The sequence below is a fragment of the Bacillus rossius genome, chromosome 6 (assembly GCF_032445375.1).
Source record: "Bacillus rossius redtenbacheri isolate Brsri chromosome 6, Brsri_v3, whole genome shotgun sequence".
Taxonomy (NCBI): domain Eukaryota; kingdom Metazoa; phylum Arthropoda; class Insecta; order Phasmatodea; family Bacillidae; genus Bacillus; species Bacillus rossius.
In genome coordinates this window covers 19,376,074-19,394,030 of record NC_086334.1, presented here as the reverse complement: position 1 = coordinate 19,394,030, position 17,957 = coordinate 19,376,074, and the positions used below count along the sequence as shown (strand labels likewise).

Below are 17,957 nucleotides of genomic sequence, written 5' to 3'. Positions count from 1 at the left end.
GTTTCGCGTTAGGCGCAATGCGGTCCCGCGTGGGCAATGTACAAGTTCTCCGTGGGGAGTTAGTATGGCATGAAGCGCAGGCACCTCGGCGGGCTGCCTAAAAACATTATTAATTACGTAGCACACATGAAAGACTCGTAGTCGAGTCGCACATTTTAATTAAGGACCGTACGATATATGTATATATATATTGTGTGTATATATATATATATATATATATATATATATATATATATATATATATATATATATATATATATATATATATATATATATAAACTCTTTCTGCATAGAGGGCATGATATATTTGACCTGAGAGCATCTTAACGTGACGAAGAAAACGATAACATACCACACTGTTTCAGGCACATAAAACATAAAGAGTTTTCAGAGATTTGAAAGTTCTAAAATATGTGGCAAATAAAAGACACATTCTGTAGAATTCATAGTTATGTTATTTGTTTGTGTTTGTAGGTTCTTATATTTATAATGACATTGAAGTTTTATTTAGTTTAGTGATTAGTAATGTCGAAAAAGATTGAAATAAGCACGTCTTCCGTAAGTATAAAAAATTATGACATCAGTTGATTGTATAGTTTTTAATTGACTAAATTAAAAAAAAAAAAATTAAGTCATAATAGGTTTTTGTAGAGTTAATAAATTTGGATATTGCAAAATAGTTAACCTAGCAACTTGATTTGATGCTCAATGTTCATGTACTATATAAAATCCGAGATTTAATATAGGACACGTTTGAAACCCCATGGAAGGTTGGGCTGGATTGTTGGAAGGTGGTAGGGGGAGGGGCTATATGATAGGATAGAACGGAATAATCCTGTCAAGTTATGAAGAAATATGTGAGATTTCAGTGAAGGCAGTACGTTATTTTGGATTACGTAAAATGAGCTGTTAAAACACCTGAAATCACAAACCACAAAGCCAGTTAAGCATGTTGAGAATGATGTTACTGTCCAAACCCCCTGTCGACCCTTAAGTTTTTTGAATTTAAAAATTATTTATATAGGTATATTTTAAAATCACCTCATGAAATAATTTCCTGTATCAGCCTTTGGGGGGACCTTACCATTTAGCACCAGTATCTTAACTTAAAAGGCTAAGTTTTTATTGTGCAAGAAGTTAAAAACACATTAATTCAGGGTTTGTATGTTATACGATTCCATAATGATAATGATAATGATTACACCAAGGAGTGGGGTGCATAAAAGAAAGGAAGATAAAACGCATACAACATGGCACTTTTTCTCATAATTATTTTAAACAGCCTTGCATTATTGGTAAGAATATTACTTTATTTCTTTAGGTAATAATATAATTCTGAAAATGCTTTTTTTTTTATTTAACTGAGATTTTCCTGTATTCACCCTAAAAACAGCGTTGCTCAATTCCTCCCGGTTTCTGATAAATTTTCGTTTGTAGGTCACATTAGATAGCCTATGAAATGAAGTGGCTGTCATCATGTAGTGCTTTAATTGTGTTGCCGATCCTGTGGTTTTCCATACATAAGAAACATGTATATTTTGTATTTAGATATTCTGATGCAATGGGATGCAGTAGCGGATCCAGAGGGGGGGCTAAGGGGCTCAAGCCCCCTCCAAAAGCATCTTGGTCCACTATTGTTTTAGTGTTTGCTTTGATAAAGCCTAGCCTCAGCTGGGTCAAGCCCCTCCCAAACCAAAATCCTGGATCCGCTACTGATGGGATGTATATAAAAAAAAATAAAAAAGGAGAGTCTACTTACATCTTTTTTTTAAATTTCATTTTACCTTCAATTGTATCACAAACTCCTAATACAAATTAATACTATTTCTTGGATATCGAGAACCACAATATAAAGTTGCTGCACTAAAACACAATTGCGGCGGCCACATCACTGCTCAGGCACCTGTAATAACATATAAATCTTAAAAAGTTTCAGTGGCCCCATCAGTGCATAGGTATTGTAATGTAAGCTATAAACTGTCATTTCTCAGAAACCAGTAGGAATATAAAGATGCTGTTTTCAGAGTAAATACAGGAATGTCTTTAGTGTTTGAAAAAAATATTTTTGGAATTTTATTATTATTTTCTAGAAAATCAGCACTGTAAGAATATTATCACACTATTTGAATTACCGGTAGTTAAAATTTTAATGGTTGGTTAGGTTATTTCAGAGAATTTTAAAATATGGAAAAATCATTTGACTTGTAAGTCAATTTTAACCTACTTCTAATGTTGTATATATTTGAAACTTTGCAAGTGTATGTAATCCAGATGACAATATAATAATTCCATGACTATGATCCGATGAGCAAAGGGGGGAGGGTGATAGATGCAAAATACCACTATTTTCGAGCGTTAGCCAAACCACTACTTTCAATATATGTGCAATACCCATGCTTTTTGTGTATCCATGAGGCCAGGGCATGGTGGAAAATTTGTCCGGGGGTCAACTGCCCCTGCCCGCTCTCCCCATCAGCAGAAGGTTAATTCCCAAAATTTTGGAAATTTTAAAAAATGATTCACTTTCGTTTTTAAGTTTTTCCGATTCAAGAAGCAGTGACATGGTATAAAATGTGTTCGGGGTTCGATTGCCCCCTCCCCCCCCCCCCTTTGAAAGGATGTCATTTGCCCCCAATTTTTGAATTACGTTGATTCTGATGTGCTCTCGAGGTCTTTGGGGAACCATCGGAACCCCTCGGTGGTCCTCGGGAGGAGGGGGAGGGGGTCTTTGCAACCAAAATTTTTGGAACTCTAAAAATTGATTTTGTGGTGCATTTTGAGAAGTATTATCAAGTCGAACTTTGGTGGGTCAACTTCCTGCCCCATCCTAGGGGGGATGGGTACATGGCTTTTTCAAACAAACGATCATTTTCTCAAAAAATACTGTTTACTGGGTCACTCTTCAAGTCTAACGTGTGTTTTCGTTCGCAGGACCACACAATAAAGGTTTTCAGTGTCTGTGTTGTGTCACACAAGAACGAGAAGTGCTCTCTTCTTTCATTTTCATAATGACTCTATTCTAACAAATAGGCATTAGTGATAAAAAAATTTAAGACAACTGTGGTCAAGAAACCAATTTTTTTTTCATTAAAATGAATGATTTTGTTTATTACTGGATTCTTATTTTAAACTTAATAAGAATAAACGTTACAGAGTTTCATTTCATTAATTTTTGTTAAACAAATTACTTAGGTAAATTTAAAGTTTTTTTTTTTTAACTTTCTATTTCAACAAAAAAGCATGTTTTTTAAAAAATTTTAAGATATAATTTTATTACAATAACACCTTATGAATCCTGGCAGTCATTCTCAATAACCATGTACATTTTTGTTTATGTAGCTGATTTTACCCAACTGACCTTACACTTTGCAAAAAAAAGTAACTGTGTGAAAGCCTTACCTTGGAAACATCTTTTAAAGAAATGAAACATTCACCAATACAGTTCTACAAAATATGAAGAAACATTAAATAATTAACTTTTGCAACAAATTACAACTTCATTTCATATAACTTACAGTCTGATAACTTCATACAGTTAGAAATTGCCAGTATTCGCCACTCGACTTAAGAAATTGGTTTTTACAATAAGAAAATAACATTTACTGTAGCGAATATCATATTCGTCCATGAATAATATACTCGAATACAATTCTGCCTTAGGTAATGAAAAACAAATCCAAAAATTGCTCTGCCCTTTTGCAGAATTATTAGAAAAACTACAAGGAAGTAAAAACAATCCCTTCTGTTTATTGTGCCGTCCCCAAGGGATATTATTAGATCATTTCATCGATATTATTACCATTAGATTTTATACTAAGAATGCTTGCCTGTTTCAGCTGGTCAGTTTGAAGGCAGAACTTGCACGCAAACAAGAGGAGGTAAATAGAGCGAAGTCAGAAGCAAAGAACACATTCGCCAAGCTTCCTTCACATCCTAAAAAACAGACTGTGTTAACGAGGAAAAATGCTGGAGTTGACAACAGAAATGCCACTGACTGTGTGGAGATCGAGACAGATGAAGATGACTTGAAGAAATCTAGGTCTGTGGATGAAAGTGTTCTTCATTGTTGTTGATGTTGCTCATGTGGCAAGGAGATTGAATTAGTGATGGTTTGAACCCAAACTTCAACCTGACTCATGTCATAGTGTAAGAACATCGTGGTCCTCTTGGGGGCAGTAGCACTCACCTCCTCCCTTTCCAATAACCCCATAACTAAAAATAACCAAAGATATGCATGTATATATTTTCCATATCTACTTATCACCAAAAATCCTTCTGTCATCAGCTACCCTCTCCCCTTTCAACCATCCCTCCCAAAATTCGAAACTGGGTCCGCCCCAGCAGTGGTTTGTCTTAAATTTTCGTTATACTAATTCAAAATAGAACAACTTGTTCTAACTATTAAAAATTTTTTTTTGCAAGATACCATATGAATGACAGGGTTTTTTGTTGTATTTTTAGCTATTTTATGTTTAAGATTTTTATGTTACAGAGTTTATTTTGAATAATTATTGTTTATGTACAAAGAAATTTAACTAGTCATTCAACATTTAGTATGTACCTTTCTTTTGCGTACAGAGCTTTGCAACAAATGAAGTACAAAGTTGTGGATGTGTAAGTAGGTTCACTTCATGTTTTCGTTGAAATGTGTGCTCTATGCCACTCGTCCAACATATGGGTAAACAGGTTCATAAATTCTCTCGCACAATAAACCAAAAAGCACTGAAATGTTCATATACGTTAAATGTTCATCACGTACCTTTTCTGTGTATATGCACTTTTGGTTATAATGCTTACCACTTGAGGTTGCATATTTATTGTAATATGTGCCATATTTTGCTTAGGGTTTGTACCTTTGAGTTCGGGGAAGTTTTTTCATAAGTGAATGAATACAAAATAAATTAAATTTGTGTTATGAATAAACATAAAACAACTTTTATACTTTTTTTCAGCAAGATATCTGACATTTGTTCCCCCATTTCTTGCATCCTTCCACAAAATCTCTTTGTCTTTTACTTGCTTGTCATTTTCTTTGGCTCCCATGTCATTCCTTCATGTTTGTGGGCTTCCTGTAGGTTCTAGTCTTATAATGGGCCTAAAACATTTTGATTTCTCCATTTTTTATTCTAGTGAAGCAGTTGATATGGCCTAACGTCTACATGTCTTACTGAGTCACTTCTTGACCAAGAAATGCAGTGCAATGATAAGAAATTAGACGTATACCTTTCCAGCCATCATGATTTCTGTCCTCCATGGTTTTTTGAAACACTCCAGTTCATGACTGATTTCTTCTTCAATATTTTGTGCAGTGTATTTGTTTGGTGTGATCAAGACTTTATAACCTCACTATTGATGAAATGTAGAGTCAAAAGAAGATAAATTAATGAATAGATAACATTTCTTTGTGTTCTTGCAGGGCTGCACTAGAAGTTAAGTCTAAGCTGTACGACAGGCTGTCTCGGCAGTCTTCCAGCGCAGAAACAGATGACAGGCAGTTTCTGGTAGATTTTGAGCAGAAGTCTCGGGAGGATAAGCGATGCATCGGCTCGGAGGATCCCGAGGAAGAAGTTGACCAACACTACAGTGACGATGACGATGATTGGTGAGTGCAAAATAGATTTCAACACTCTTGACTATCCAGGATTTTTGAGGGGGGAAAAAAAATTATATATAGTACTCTCCTGGTTATCTTGGTGAAGGTTAACCGTGAAATATTTTACTTTCATAAACTATAAGCACAAATATAATTTTTTTTTTTACTTTGTATTTTTGTGATTTGTTGATGTGACAGAGCATTTTATTTTGTAATTCAAGACTAAAAATGCTGCCAAACATAGTGCATACATAGTTGGTAAGTGTTAGTCATCATGAACTTTGAAACTGCTAGAGCAAATTATAAATGCACCCCTGTAAGCTGCATATGCTTTTGATCCACGCTGCCTTTGAACAGCCTTTGAACAGCACTCAGGTTGGCACCAGCACAGCGCGGCTATTCCAAGACTCATGCGAGTGATAATTGGCCTGAGTTGTTTCAATAATAAATTCAAACGAGCAGTACTTGACATTCAACAAAAATTAAAAAATTTATTGACCAGCCAGACATAAAGTACGGCTATATTTAAGTGATATGTACTGAACATTTTTCTAACACTTTAGTTCTTATTACAATCTACTTTTTACTGTTTTTGTCTAGATAATATGGATGTAAAAATTTTTTAACTACGTAATCTGTTTTTTTTCTTCATGGCTTTAACCATTTTTTTCTGTACCTATTGTATTTATGAATGAAATTCTTAAAAATGAAACACTCTTATGACAGAAGTTAAATACAAACAATTTATTAAAAACTATAAATACAAAATTAATACATGTTTTTAGTTCATGCTAGAGTTCAACTATAAATTGGCTTTATTGTTTCAAATAATTAAATGAATTTAAATGATAGAACCATTCATAAATAATCAACTATAGTTACATTTTGACCTAAATTTAAACAGTGGCAAAAACACAAACTTATACAAGCAAAATAATTTAGGAAACATCTGTCTCAAATGTGTAAAATCACTGTATTTAATCTGTTTAATCAGTGGTATTTGTGACGTTATAAAGTCTACTGCATTTTAGTGTGTATTTATTAGCTTGTATGCGCGTATGTGTCTGTATACATACACATATACATACATATAACATTTTATAGTTCTGTGATAAATTCTGTAACAGGCCCATGGACAAGGTTTTTTTTTAGATAGTATTTATGCTTAAAAACGTTTATCTTAATATTATAACACAACAGAATGCTATGAAGTTGGTAGTCCAAAAGTAGAATTTCAGAAAAGTGGAAAGATACAACTGTAAATCCATTTGCATACCTGCACAAGCCACATAAAACTGTTATAAATACACAGTGTGACAACCCCTAATTACATGGTAAATGTTGATAATTCTACAGACCAAAGTATGCCTTTGTTTATTAAGCAGTATTTTCAAAATTATTCTTTTACTCTCAAGTAGTTCATGATCATTTAAAATAAATACTATTATAAATTTAATTTTCAAGGGTTCCGTAGCTCTCAAAATATTCACTAAACAATAAAATTGTAAATAAATTTTTGCTCACTGTGTAAAAAATTTTCCACTGCCACATAACTGGTATAAAATAAGTGTCTTTGGGAGTAGACCTGTTTGTCTGTTAAAAAACAATTCCAACATACGTTAGACATGTTTACACCATTGTAGTCCGAAATGAAACGTAAATATGATGGTGAATAACATTTCAGTTACTGTATTTCACCGTATTTTTTTTTCCTATCACAGTTCTGAATCCATGTCAGGCTATTTATTACATGCTTGGATAAATTACATAATTTAAGTGTGTTTTTAAGTGAATATTCATTGTACCCAAAACAAAAGCAGTACAGTTTATTTAAATGCTGTTTTGAAGAGTTTCAATGTATGAGAGTATGAGCTGCATATTTAATAGAAGTGATACAGGTGCAAATGTAAAGTAATTTTTAAACAGAGTATTTCTGAAGGTGTGGAGATACCTTTGAATATATATACTGTATAGAAGTCGCCAGCCCAGGTTAAAATTTCTAATACGGTTTTGAGGTAGTTGGTTAATTCACCACCACAATCGCCACCATCTCAAGGCATCGACTTGTGGTGGTCCCTAGCGGACAAGTGTCGAACTCTTCAAACACCCCTTCCCCCTCCCGTTGAACGACCTTGAGCTGCAGTGAATGATAGGTGGGGGGTGCGGGGAATGACAGCGGGCGACAGTGCTGCGCTCTAACGTGTAAATAACAACCTAAGACGATACAGGGCGTTACGGCAGCGCACTGCAGCGGTGAAGTTCCCAAGCTGCTCATCATACGCTTCTGAAAAACGTAGAGTAAATCCTATCCACTCGCGACTTCTATACAGTCTATATATTCAAAGGGAGATACTGTGTGTAAGGACAGAGGCGATGCAGTGGAAGGGTGCAGAGTGCTTGTCAGGGATACCGGGAGGAGTGTTTGTCGCCCCAGGGCGGAGTACACGGACTGCCTGGGCCGGACGAGGAGGTGCCTGCGCGAGGACCTGTCCTTCGTGAAGGAGAAGGACGCTAAGCTGGCGGAGAGCCTGGGCCACGGGCCGGGACCGGGCCGAGCGTCCCCCCCCGCGCCGGAGCAGTCCGAGGAGGAGCCGCCCCCCGCCCCCCAGCCGGAGCTCTCGTCGGCGGCGGCCGCCAAGCGCGAGGAGATGCGTCGCCGCTGGGAGGAGCAGGAGCTGCGACTGCGCGACAAGACGGACGTGCACTACCAGGACGTGCTCTTCGACGGTGAGTCGTGGGGTCCCCGCCTCGGGGCTGTTGCATGCATCCGCGTCTCCCGGCCTCCCGGCCTCCTGGTAGATGACGCGTGCAACCATCACGGTTTCCTGTGTCATTGAAAGTCTGGCTTACCAGGAATAATAAAAAAAAAAATTTTAACATCATAAATAATACAAAGTATTTAAATTTATTTATCATTTTTAGTTTTAGTCAGAAAAAATATTGTTCCCAAAATCTTCTACGTTGAAAAGAAAATTAAAAAAACCAATATTTGAGAAACTTGTTAATTACTTGAATTTTTTTTCCCCTTCAACTCTGCGTGATAAAAATTTAGTAGGAGATAACTGTTCTTAAAATAAACTAACCAACAATGTTGTACCACCAAGTTTATTCAAACAAATTTTGGCCGCCCCAGTGCAATTTAAACGAGAGTCGGAACTTTACCGCCTTAAGGATTTGATTATTTTGGTTGGGAACTTTTAATTCTGACATAAAAACAGGATGTAGGTGTTTAGATTTAGTTTGCCCATATATAATTGCTTTTTTTATATTCTTTTATCATTCAAGACATTTTTGTCAAACTTTTCCTTAGTTTTTTCGTAAAGGTATTTTTGAAAAAAAAAAATCTACTGTGCATACATCTGACACACAGTTCAGTCTTTTATTTCTCAAGTAAAATAAACATTCTAGATTAGTAAGTGTAATGATACAATTTATCTCCACAGATCATGTTTATATCCTCCACAATTTCTCTTAACCTCATTAGCCTAAGGATATTTCAGTTTAGCATATATGTAGACGTCTTTGGGAAATGTGCTGGTAAGACAATTTAATATTGTACATATTTATTTTTATTTCTCATACCTATTTTTTTTTTTTTGTTTCTGGTTATTTCGTTATTCATTTTTTTCAATTTGATTGTTTGTTTTCACAATTTAGAAATAATCTTTTCTTTCTACCCACCATTTAGCTATTCTTTAAAATCATAACAGATTTTTAAATTGTGTAAGTTACCATTGGATGTGGTAGATTATGTTTTTCTAATACAGTACAAAATAAAACTCTGGCAACAGCCCTGAATGGCGAGGTGATGTACATATCACATGAGGCTATTTGGATTGTTTACTTAAAGAATTCAGCTCTTCCTGGTAAGTCACAAAATTTAAGGATTATTTTTAGAGCCAGAAGTGAGCAGGTGGATCATTTATTTACCTTACGAAATACTACAAATAATTATAAAAAAAATTAAATATATACTTTTTGTAACCTTTTTGTTTGCAAAATATTTTATTAAATTTAATTTCTAGGCAGTATCACACAATTTTTAATTTAGTTATGGAATATGGCTACTTTACAGGTTTTGCTTGTATTTTGCAGTCCTATAGGTGATTCTAATTTTATGGACTATTCTCAAACATTTTGGAAGAGTCAAGATGGAGCATGTGCTTGCGAAAGTGAAGCCAAACAAACCAGAACATTGTCAAGCAACATTAGCACATTGTTTCCAATATGGCAGTCATATTATCCACACAATGTTTTCTTATGGACAAAAAAAGCTGGTCTTTTCTGTGGTGCTGGCTTTGTTTTTTCCTTGTGAATGTTCTGCATTATTGGTAGCATTTTTTTCTTCAATTTTTATGCTATCCTATTTGAAGGATTAACGCAGATACGTACATTAATTGAAACATTGTGTGTTTCAGTGTTTGTTGCTATAACCAACAAAACAAGTTAAAATATTTTAACTTTGGTTCATAAGCAAGTATAGGTAGTTTTTATTCATTATTTATATATTTTAGTTTCATTTGAGTGATCCAAATAGCCTTTATGATATCAGCTTTTTTGACATCATTTTTTAATCATTTTTATAATGTGATGAATGTGTGTTGTAAATTATTTTGTAAAAACAAATCTGTTTACTGACTCATAAGACATATATATGTTGCAATAAAAACAAATTATCAACTAACTTTCATGTATTTTTATTTGCAAATAAATGTAATATGATCCAAATAGCCCCATAGTGTGTTATGTGTTTTTATGTTTTGAGTGTTAAATTGCTAAAAACTTGAAAGATTATGGGTGAATCTACATTTATGAAAATAATAAGTTAATTTGCAATTTCCATCTAAAATAATTTAATCATAATATCAACAGGTTACGATTTTTGGTAGAAGACTTAAAAGAGGAACATTAATTAAAGATTTGTTCCTTGTGTTTGTGCGTGAGATATGCAATTATTTAGTAACCACATTGGTTGCAGATACGTATAGCTGGTTCTCAAGTCGATGTTCTTACATGTGGTCCTTGGTTCTGCTCTTAGTCACGTACTTGATTTAAATTGACAAGTTGGAATTTAACAAATGTTTTTGCAATTTTAAAAAAGGGTTTATAAGTTAGGAAATAAAAATATTTATTGTTTATGCTACTTAACACCTGCTCCTGTGGATCCAAGTTAAGGCTCAGTTATACACACCACATCAGTTATTTAGTTTTCTTGGGATTACTGTTTTGGAGGCCCTTATCTACAAATTCATCACCAAAAGCACTATAGAGCTCTTACATTTTGTGTTTCGTCTCAAATTTTCTCTAAGTATATTTACTTATCATTACCTAATAGCAGTAAAAAGTTACGTAAATGTTGGTAATGATGATCACTCGTGTGACCTTTTACAGTTCATAAATAACATGTAGTAAATATTTGTTGAGAAAATTTCTAACCCAACAACAGGTGAAAGGTGCTATCGGAATAAATTTACAGGAAAATATATTAATAGAGATTGCGAGGAAATGAAATAACCCCCTTGGCGTGCTGAATGGAGCCTTAAAGAAAGATAGTACTAACAACACAAATTTTTGAGGTTTACATCATGGATCCTCTTTTATTGAAGACTTATGGAGATATTTTCATGAAACAGCACATACACACTAGAATAAATTTTGTGTTTTTTTTAATCACAGGGGGATAAGTTCAATTTTTAGAAGAAAGTTGATATGTAATGGTGAATAAATAATAAGCTTTTATTTTTTTAAATCATTAAGTTCGGAATTTTAATGAATATGAAGTATGTAAATAATTTGGATTTTACCAATGAACTTCAATTTTCCCAGTAAACAAGTTTGTCAAAGATCTATAAAGAATTTGACTCAAGTTTGATTCCATATTTTGTTCCATAATTTTTACCGTTTAGAATACTAATGATACCAGCCAAACTCAACTGTTGGTTATTTTCGTACTGCAATTAAGGTACCAGAGCAGTGGCAAGGTTAGGGCACAGTACCGGTGCATAAGTCTGTGCAGTTATGATCTAGCACCGACCAAAATTTTTACATATAGTAGTTTTGTCAAATATATTCACCAAGCTATACATTATCAAAGCTATCATGATAAAAATTATACCATTTCCCTCTACATAACATCAACTGACATTGATAGGTGGTCATTTCTGCCACGCAAGAGGATTCCTTAGATCTGTTGTTGACTTAGTGCCTTAGTGCTCCACCAGGTCTTGTGCGTGGTTGGCTAGCCTCCCATGGCTTTCTGTACCATCAGCAGGGGCGGGGGGACGCAGGAAAGTCGCCCTTATAAGCGCTTCGATCGTTCTCGTCCTTCGTGCTCATGCTGCAAATATGCTGCGTTTTGCTGCACTTCCCAGCTGGGATATGCACTCTCCTACCGTTGACTCTTTCCCTCCTACTCACCATACGTGTCCACTTTAGAATTCGCTGCGTGAATTGCCTTTAACTTAATGTATAACTTTTAATAACAGTTTTCAAGTGTGTGGGGAGTGATTATCACGTTATCATCAGTGACACACGGTATAATATTACATATTAGTATTGGCCATACACAATCTGGATTGCTTACCCATTTTAGGTAGGGTAGTGTGAACGTATGAAATGAAGACATGCCAATCATTTTAAAGGTTACCATTTTTTATTGTCAGCATTATAGTCTTTTGCAGTTGGTAATGTTTTCAAAACATCTGTTTTGTTGTATTTATACTTGTATGAATATACAGTTAATTACCTGCTCAGATGTAAGTTTTTCGGTTGTAATGGCCAAAACTATATAAATGTAGTTTTTTTTAATTTCAAGCATAAAAATACACTTTTTAAACTCACAAAATTTATAATTTAAAAAATTACAAATTCAATCTGTTGTTTTTACGCTTTCAAATAAAATTTGTGGGTTATTAATTTTAAATTTATATATTATATGTGGTGAACAACATAAATATTTTGCAAGCAGCAATAATATATAATATTATAAATTATTTCAGCTTGTACCAATATGTGACTTTTTTTTCATTCATCAAAAACTTAAATGGTAACATTTTGTAGTTTTAGTATAGATGCATTAAGATAATAATTTAGTAAAATAGCAGGAGAATTATATTCAAGATTTCTTTTACATGTTTTTAATAACTAATATCAACCACATTGGAGTGTCTTGTGTGAGTATGTAACAAATTAATGATAATTCATTCAAATTTAAATGTGCCAAATTAAAAAATTACAAATTAACCCATTCAAAAATAGCCTCATTTCTGTGTTAAAACTGTTTGAAGACTTGTGCAATATTTTTGTTAAATACTGGGGAAGGCCTTGCACATTTTAGACCAATGTTATTAGTAGGGTTCTGGGAGTACATATACAGAATTTTTAAATTAAAATTATTAAAAAATACTTTATTTTCATGTATGCAATCAGTTGAACATGACATTTTAAGAATTAAAATTTTTATTGGTTTAAGAATTACATTACCAGGTTTAATTTGTTGCATTTTACACCACACTACTTATTATAATTTCATATAAAGCCATTACGTAATCCTTTTTTTATTTTTACATATTTTAAATCAACTTATCTTAAGACTCCTGTAAAATGTAAAAAAAAAAATAACAAAAAAAACCTGCATAGTGTGTAAAAATTCTATATTTTTCAAATTTAGTATTTGGTTAGAAATTTTATTTGGATATTAAAATAACAGTATTTGCAGACACTATTATTCAGTAGGCACCAAGTGAGGTAGTTACTTAAAGGAAAAGCTCCAGCCTGCCGTCACCTAGAATGTGGAAGAATTTTTTTCAAATTGTGTTTTATTCTATAGTGATATGCACTATAAAATTGCGGATGCAAGATTCTGTTTAAATTTGGTTATATAATTCTAGGGCAGCTTTAGGAATGGTGAATGCTGTATTTTCATTATTTCTCTAAGAAAATTGCAAAATAGGTAAATTATTTAAAAAAAAAAAAAAAATAGTCAGGGAAATTAGAAATTTTGGTCATGGAAAGCTAAGGAAATGTTATTGCAGATTAGTATGTACTAGTTAATTCGATTGTGAATGGGATAGTAGCTACTTTGTCCAGCTGGAGACCCAACGGCTCAGGTGCTGAGTAGTACTAACCTCCCCCCTCCCCCTGGAAAGGTTTCAGTCGCATCTGCTGTTGCCTGCAGGTTCAGTCCATGTAGTCTCTCTAAGAGAAAAATTCAGGCAACCCAGTCAATAAAAGGCATTAAGATCAAGCAAGTTTCCTCGTGAAAATCCTCGAGCATTGTGCTGGATGATCAGTGTGATTGCAAGAGAGAGATGAAATCTAGAATATAAAGGGTCAAGAGAATTTATTAGCATGAAACAGCTCATCATAAGATCAGATCTTAGTCTGCAACTGAGAATGTGAATGATTCGTTGCTACGTGTTTTCCATTTTTTTTTTCTGCAGATGCGTAAGCTGGATCCTTGACCAAAATTTAGAGAAAAGAATTGATGCTTTTGAAATCTATATTGCCTTTTCTCTGGGTGCTAAAAATTTAAAACAACCAAGTCCTTTATCAGATGAAGAAGTAAATGTGACTGCTGCTCACTAAAAGCAAAGGAAAACTCAATATCTAGGGTACATTATGAGAGGTAAGATACCAGCTATTGAAACACATCGTTGAAGGAAAGATACAAGGGATAAGGTCTGTTGGAAGGAGGAATTCAGGTTGAAGGACATTCGGAGATGGTACAACTGCACGTCAGCAATATCATGTCCAGAGCTGTCTACATGAAGCACCAACCTCCGGTAGGAGAAGGTGCCTTAATTAGAAGAAGTTCATTGTGAAAATTTTGAATCTTATTACTACAGATTATTTATTTTCAGACATTACAATATTGTTTTGAAGTAATTGTTGAAGATTGAGATTTTCACAGCCTCAAAAACACAATGTCCTGAGGAATATAACAAAGCTCGAATCACTTCACCCATATGTACAGAATGTACATAAACAACTAGCAACCGTAGAGTTTCTGCAGCACGACATTGAAATAAGGAACATTTTCAATGCTAGCATTAGTGGTAATTTTTAATTACAATTTGTTTAGCATTTATGCAGTGTGAAGTCATGTGCTTGGTAGGGTATTTGGCAATGGGCTAATGTTACTTACGTCATCTGCTAATACTGCTCACGTAACAAGCAATGCAGATGGTGTCTCTTGTGCTGCTCACCAAATAATCTCTTGTTTTCTTTAACTTTAACTGCTGTATTTGTACCATTGATGATGATGATGATCTAGATGATCTAATTTTTCCATACACATGCTTGGATGCAAGACAGTGGTCATTGCATAGTTGAATCTATTCACGTACTGGGTAAATAGAGCATATGGTGATATCTTCCAATACTATATCTGGTCCATATTCACCCAGTTTCGTCAGAAATAAAGAATCATACGGGAGAAGTTAAGAGCATTCAGGGTTAGGAAGAGAAACATGGATTTGTCTATAATTTTTTTTTCTGCTTCTCTACATATGGACAAGAAGATAAACTCTGTTGAAGAAGATACAGAAAACTGTGCTGCTAGTGGTACAGGCGGCATTGTTCAAATGGAAAAGAGAGGGAGATTGCTGTACACCAATCTCTCACTTAACTTGACTAATGCGTTCCTAAAAATGTTTGTGTTACCAGCAATCGCATGTTTTGAAGCATTAGTCTCCATAAATAGCAAGGTTAATTTTCTTTTTGTTTTCCAAAATGTGTAGGGAAATATTTTTCACATAATATAAATACGTAGAATAAAACTCAACGATAATTACATAACATAATTTATATTTATAAGCCTACCATCGAATCCTTTTTATGACAAGTACGACACCACATAACAAGAGATAGATGTTTATGTACTTCAAAATTAAAGTGCTTTTTCGTGTATCTCAGCTTGGCTTACACTATTCCTGTAAGGCTGTGATTTTTTTCATTACACCATTCATTTAAAAACCATTTCCATGAATCATCTATTATTCATTTCTGTTCCATTATCTATAATGTCAAATATATTTCCGCTAGTTTAACCAACAGCATCAGACCTACATAAACATTTGATAGAGTCCTTATTTACAATACGTACAATTGTGCGCACAGTTAACATGATTGAAACTAAAGTACGACCAACATAAATGTGGCTTTCATGACATTCAGCACGCCGTTCTACTTCTAGTTTTTTTTTATATACTTGAACACGATGCATTACACTCTCACTTGGAAGCCATGATTCCAATATGATTCCAATTGCATGTGCTTGTGAACATACAGTTACTGGCAGACGATGGGCAGACATTGCACAGTGGGGTATTTGACCCAAAAAGGCCGACAAAATTAATTTCCTACTAATTTACTACTTTATGTTCCTTTGATTTTAGTATAAGTCAGAAAGGTGCATGGACCTTACATTGGCTTTGAGCTCAACACCTATCACATATTTGAAGGCAGAAAAAAAGAACAAAGTTGAGTAAAATAGCTCTTTTAACTTTTGAGCTAAACTGCTTCTTTACTACTCATTGAAAATTTTTTTTGTTTTCATTTCCATTTACTTGAAAACTTGGAGAAAAAAAATTGTGATGAGCAAATCACGTATACCAACAAACAATTAAGTGCAGGATGAACACTGAAATAAAACAGTTTAGTTTACAATATAATTTATTTTACAAAATAATAAAAATATTTTCCAAATGAAATGAAAATATCAGTCTCAGGATGAATCCCAACTCTCTTCATAATATTCTTCCACATGTTCATCAGATCTTTGTTCATTATTTTCCCAAGAAAACAGAATTTCTAAAGCAATCGTGCTAAAAGGTTTTGATTCATGTTTTATTTGTTTAATGGAACTTAAATTGCTCAATAATCATAGGTCCATGTGCATATTAATATTTTGTAGACGGTAGGAGTCGTTGGGTGCGACAAATATAGTTCTAGGTACAATTTTGCTGAATCTAGGCAGTAAGTAGAAAATTTTTCAATGTTGATGTTGGGTCCACTGGAAATCACCTCTTAACACAGTGAATCTTTCTATGAGGCTTTTGTCGATATCTGCGATCATTTCAGGATGTTTCAGAACTGTTGCCATATCGTGATTTTGGTACATCAGCAATGAGTCCAGGATCTTTTCTAAATTTCTGCTCTATAATTTTTTTTCCTTTTATTTATTATCTTCTTCAGATCGTATTTTCCACTTCTTAACAGACATTTTGTACGAAAGATGGAGTAAAGTTTCAAAAAACCTTATTCCGGCATGTAATATCGACAAACCAAATGTTAAATTAACAGTATTTACTTCATTACATTTTGACAAATCATTGAACTGCTTTGATGTAACTTTACAAAATAGTGTAACATCTCATGGTTGAACTAGTATTTGTTGTTGCGTTACACACTTTGCCATCCACCATAGTCAAAAGCATCATGTGCTTTACAACTATTTTTCTTCTTTTACAATTACTGTTACATTTAAAGATTTAATTTTATGGTTGTGGTGGTTAATTTCTTCTTTAGTTACATCTGATGTCTCGTGTGTAAACCTTATCCTGATGGGATGACAAAACAGAGGCGATGAAGGAGTAGGATTTTGCCAAATCACTTTATAGTTTGTTAGGCAAGTGGGTTGCCAAATAACTAGAGATGACTGAAAGATGTTGGCGTCAGAATCACTGCTATTTTGGAACTTTTGTTTGTACTGAGCTTGTTGTGATCCATCACAGCCCCACTTGCATTTCAGTTCAAGGGAAGCCAATTCTTCCGTTGTTAAAACTTCAACATCGGTTAAGTAGAGTAAAAATTGCTCTACGGTATGGTTCAATAATTCGTGTAAATCAACCTCTCATAGGTTTCAGTAACCCAGTAGGATTCGTTTACAGGATAGCAATCTTTTTCACTTTTTGTAAAATACTTTAGCAAGGGTAAAGACTTTTTAGAGGTTTCTCGAATAATCTCATATTGTCTTCTACTTAAAAACATTTCAACAAAATGATTGATAGAGCTTTTGTTGGAGTTAGTTGCTTACTAACTGATGATAATGGAAAATTTTCCTGTATGCTTTTTTTGTACCTGTCACCACGTGTTGGGGTAGTCATGATGTCCTTCACTACATGTGCTCCACTTAAATTCCCTTGCTCCCGTAGCAGCATTTGTCCTGCATACAACAGCTCTTGCGACTTATTACTCGTCCTTTGATGTTGTGTTTTCCGGCGTTTACTGCAATCTGTCAAAAGGCTTTTGCGGGCGGTAAACAGCTACATTAATTACTTTCTTAAGAGGTATTTCTATAGTTCCTTGTAGCCATTTGCAGTTTTTATTCAAGAAAACTTGCTCTGTTATTTTAGCAGCTTGC

The 17,957-nt window shown here is 34.1% G+C and overlaps 1 protein-coding gene across 1 annotated transcript in view; it reads left to right on the top strand.

Moving 5' to 3' along the window:
• Positions 1–363: 363 nt before the first annotated feature.
• Positions 364–17,957, top strand: part of LOC134532771 (coiled-coil domain-containing protein 174) — a 159,745-nt gene continuing 142,151 nt past the window's right edge. Inside the window, exons 1-4 of the mRNA XM_063369605.1 lie at positions 364–558; positions 3,837–4,039; positions 5,417–5,602; positions 8,028–8,320. Of these exons, the coding sequence (XP_063225675.1) occupies positions 526–558; positions 3,837–4,039; positions 5,417–5,602; positions 8,028–8,320 (715 nt within the window). The 5' untranslated portion in view covers positions 364–525. The remainder of the gene's footprint in view (positions 559–3,836; positions 4,040–5,416; positions 5,603–8,027; positions 8,321–17,957) is intronic.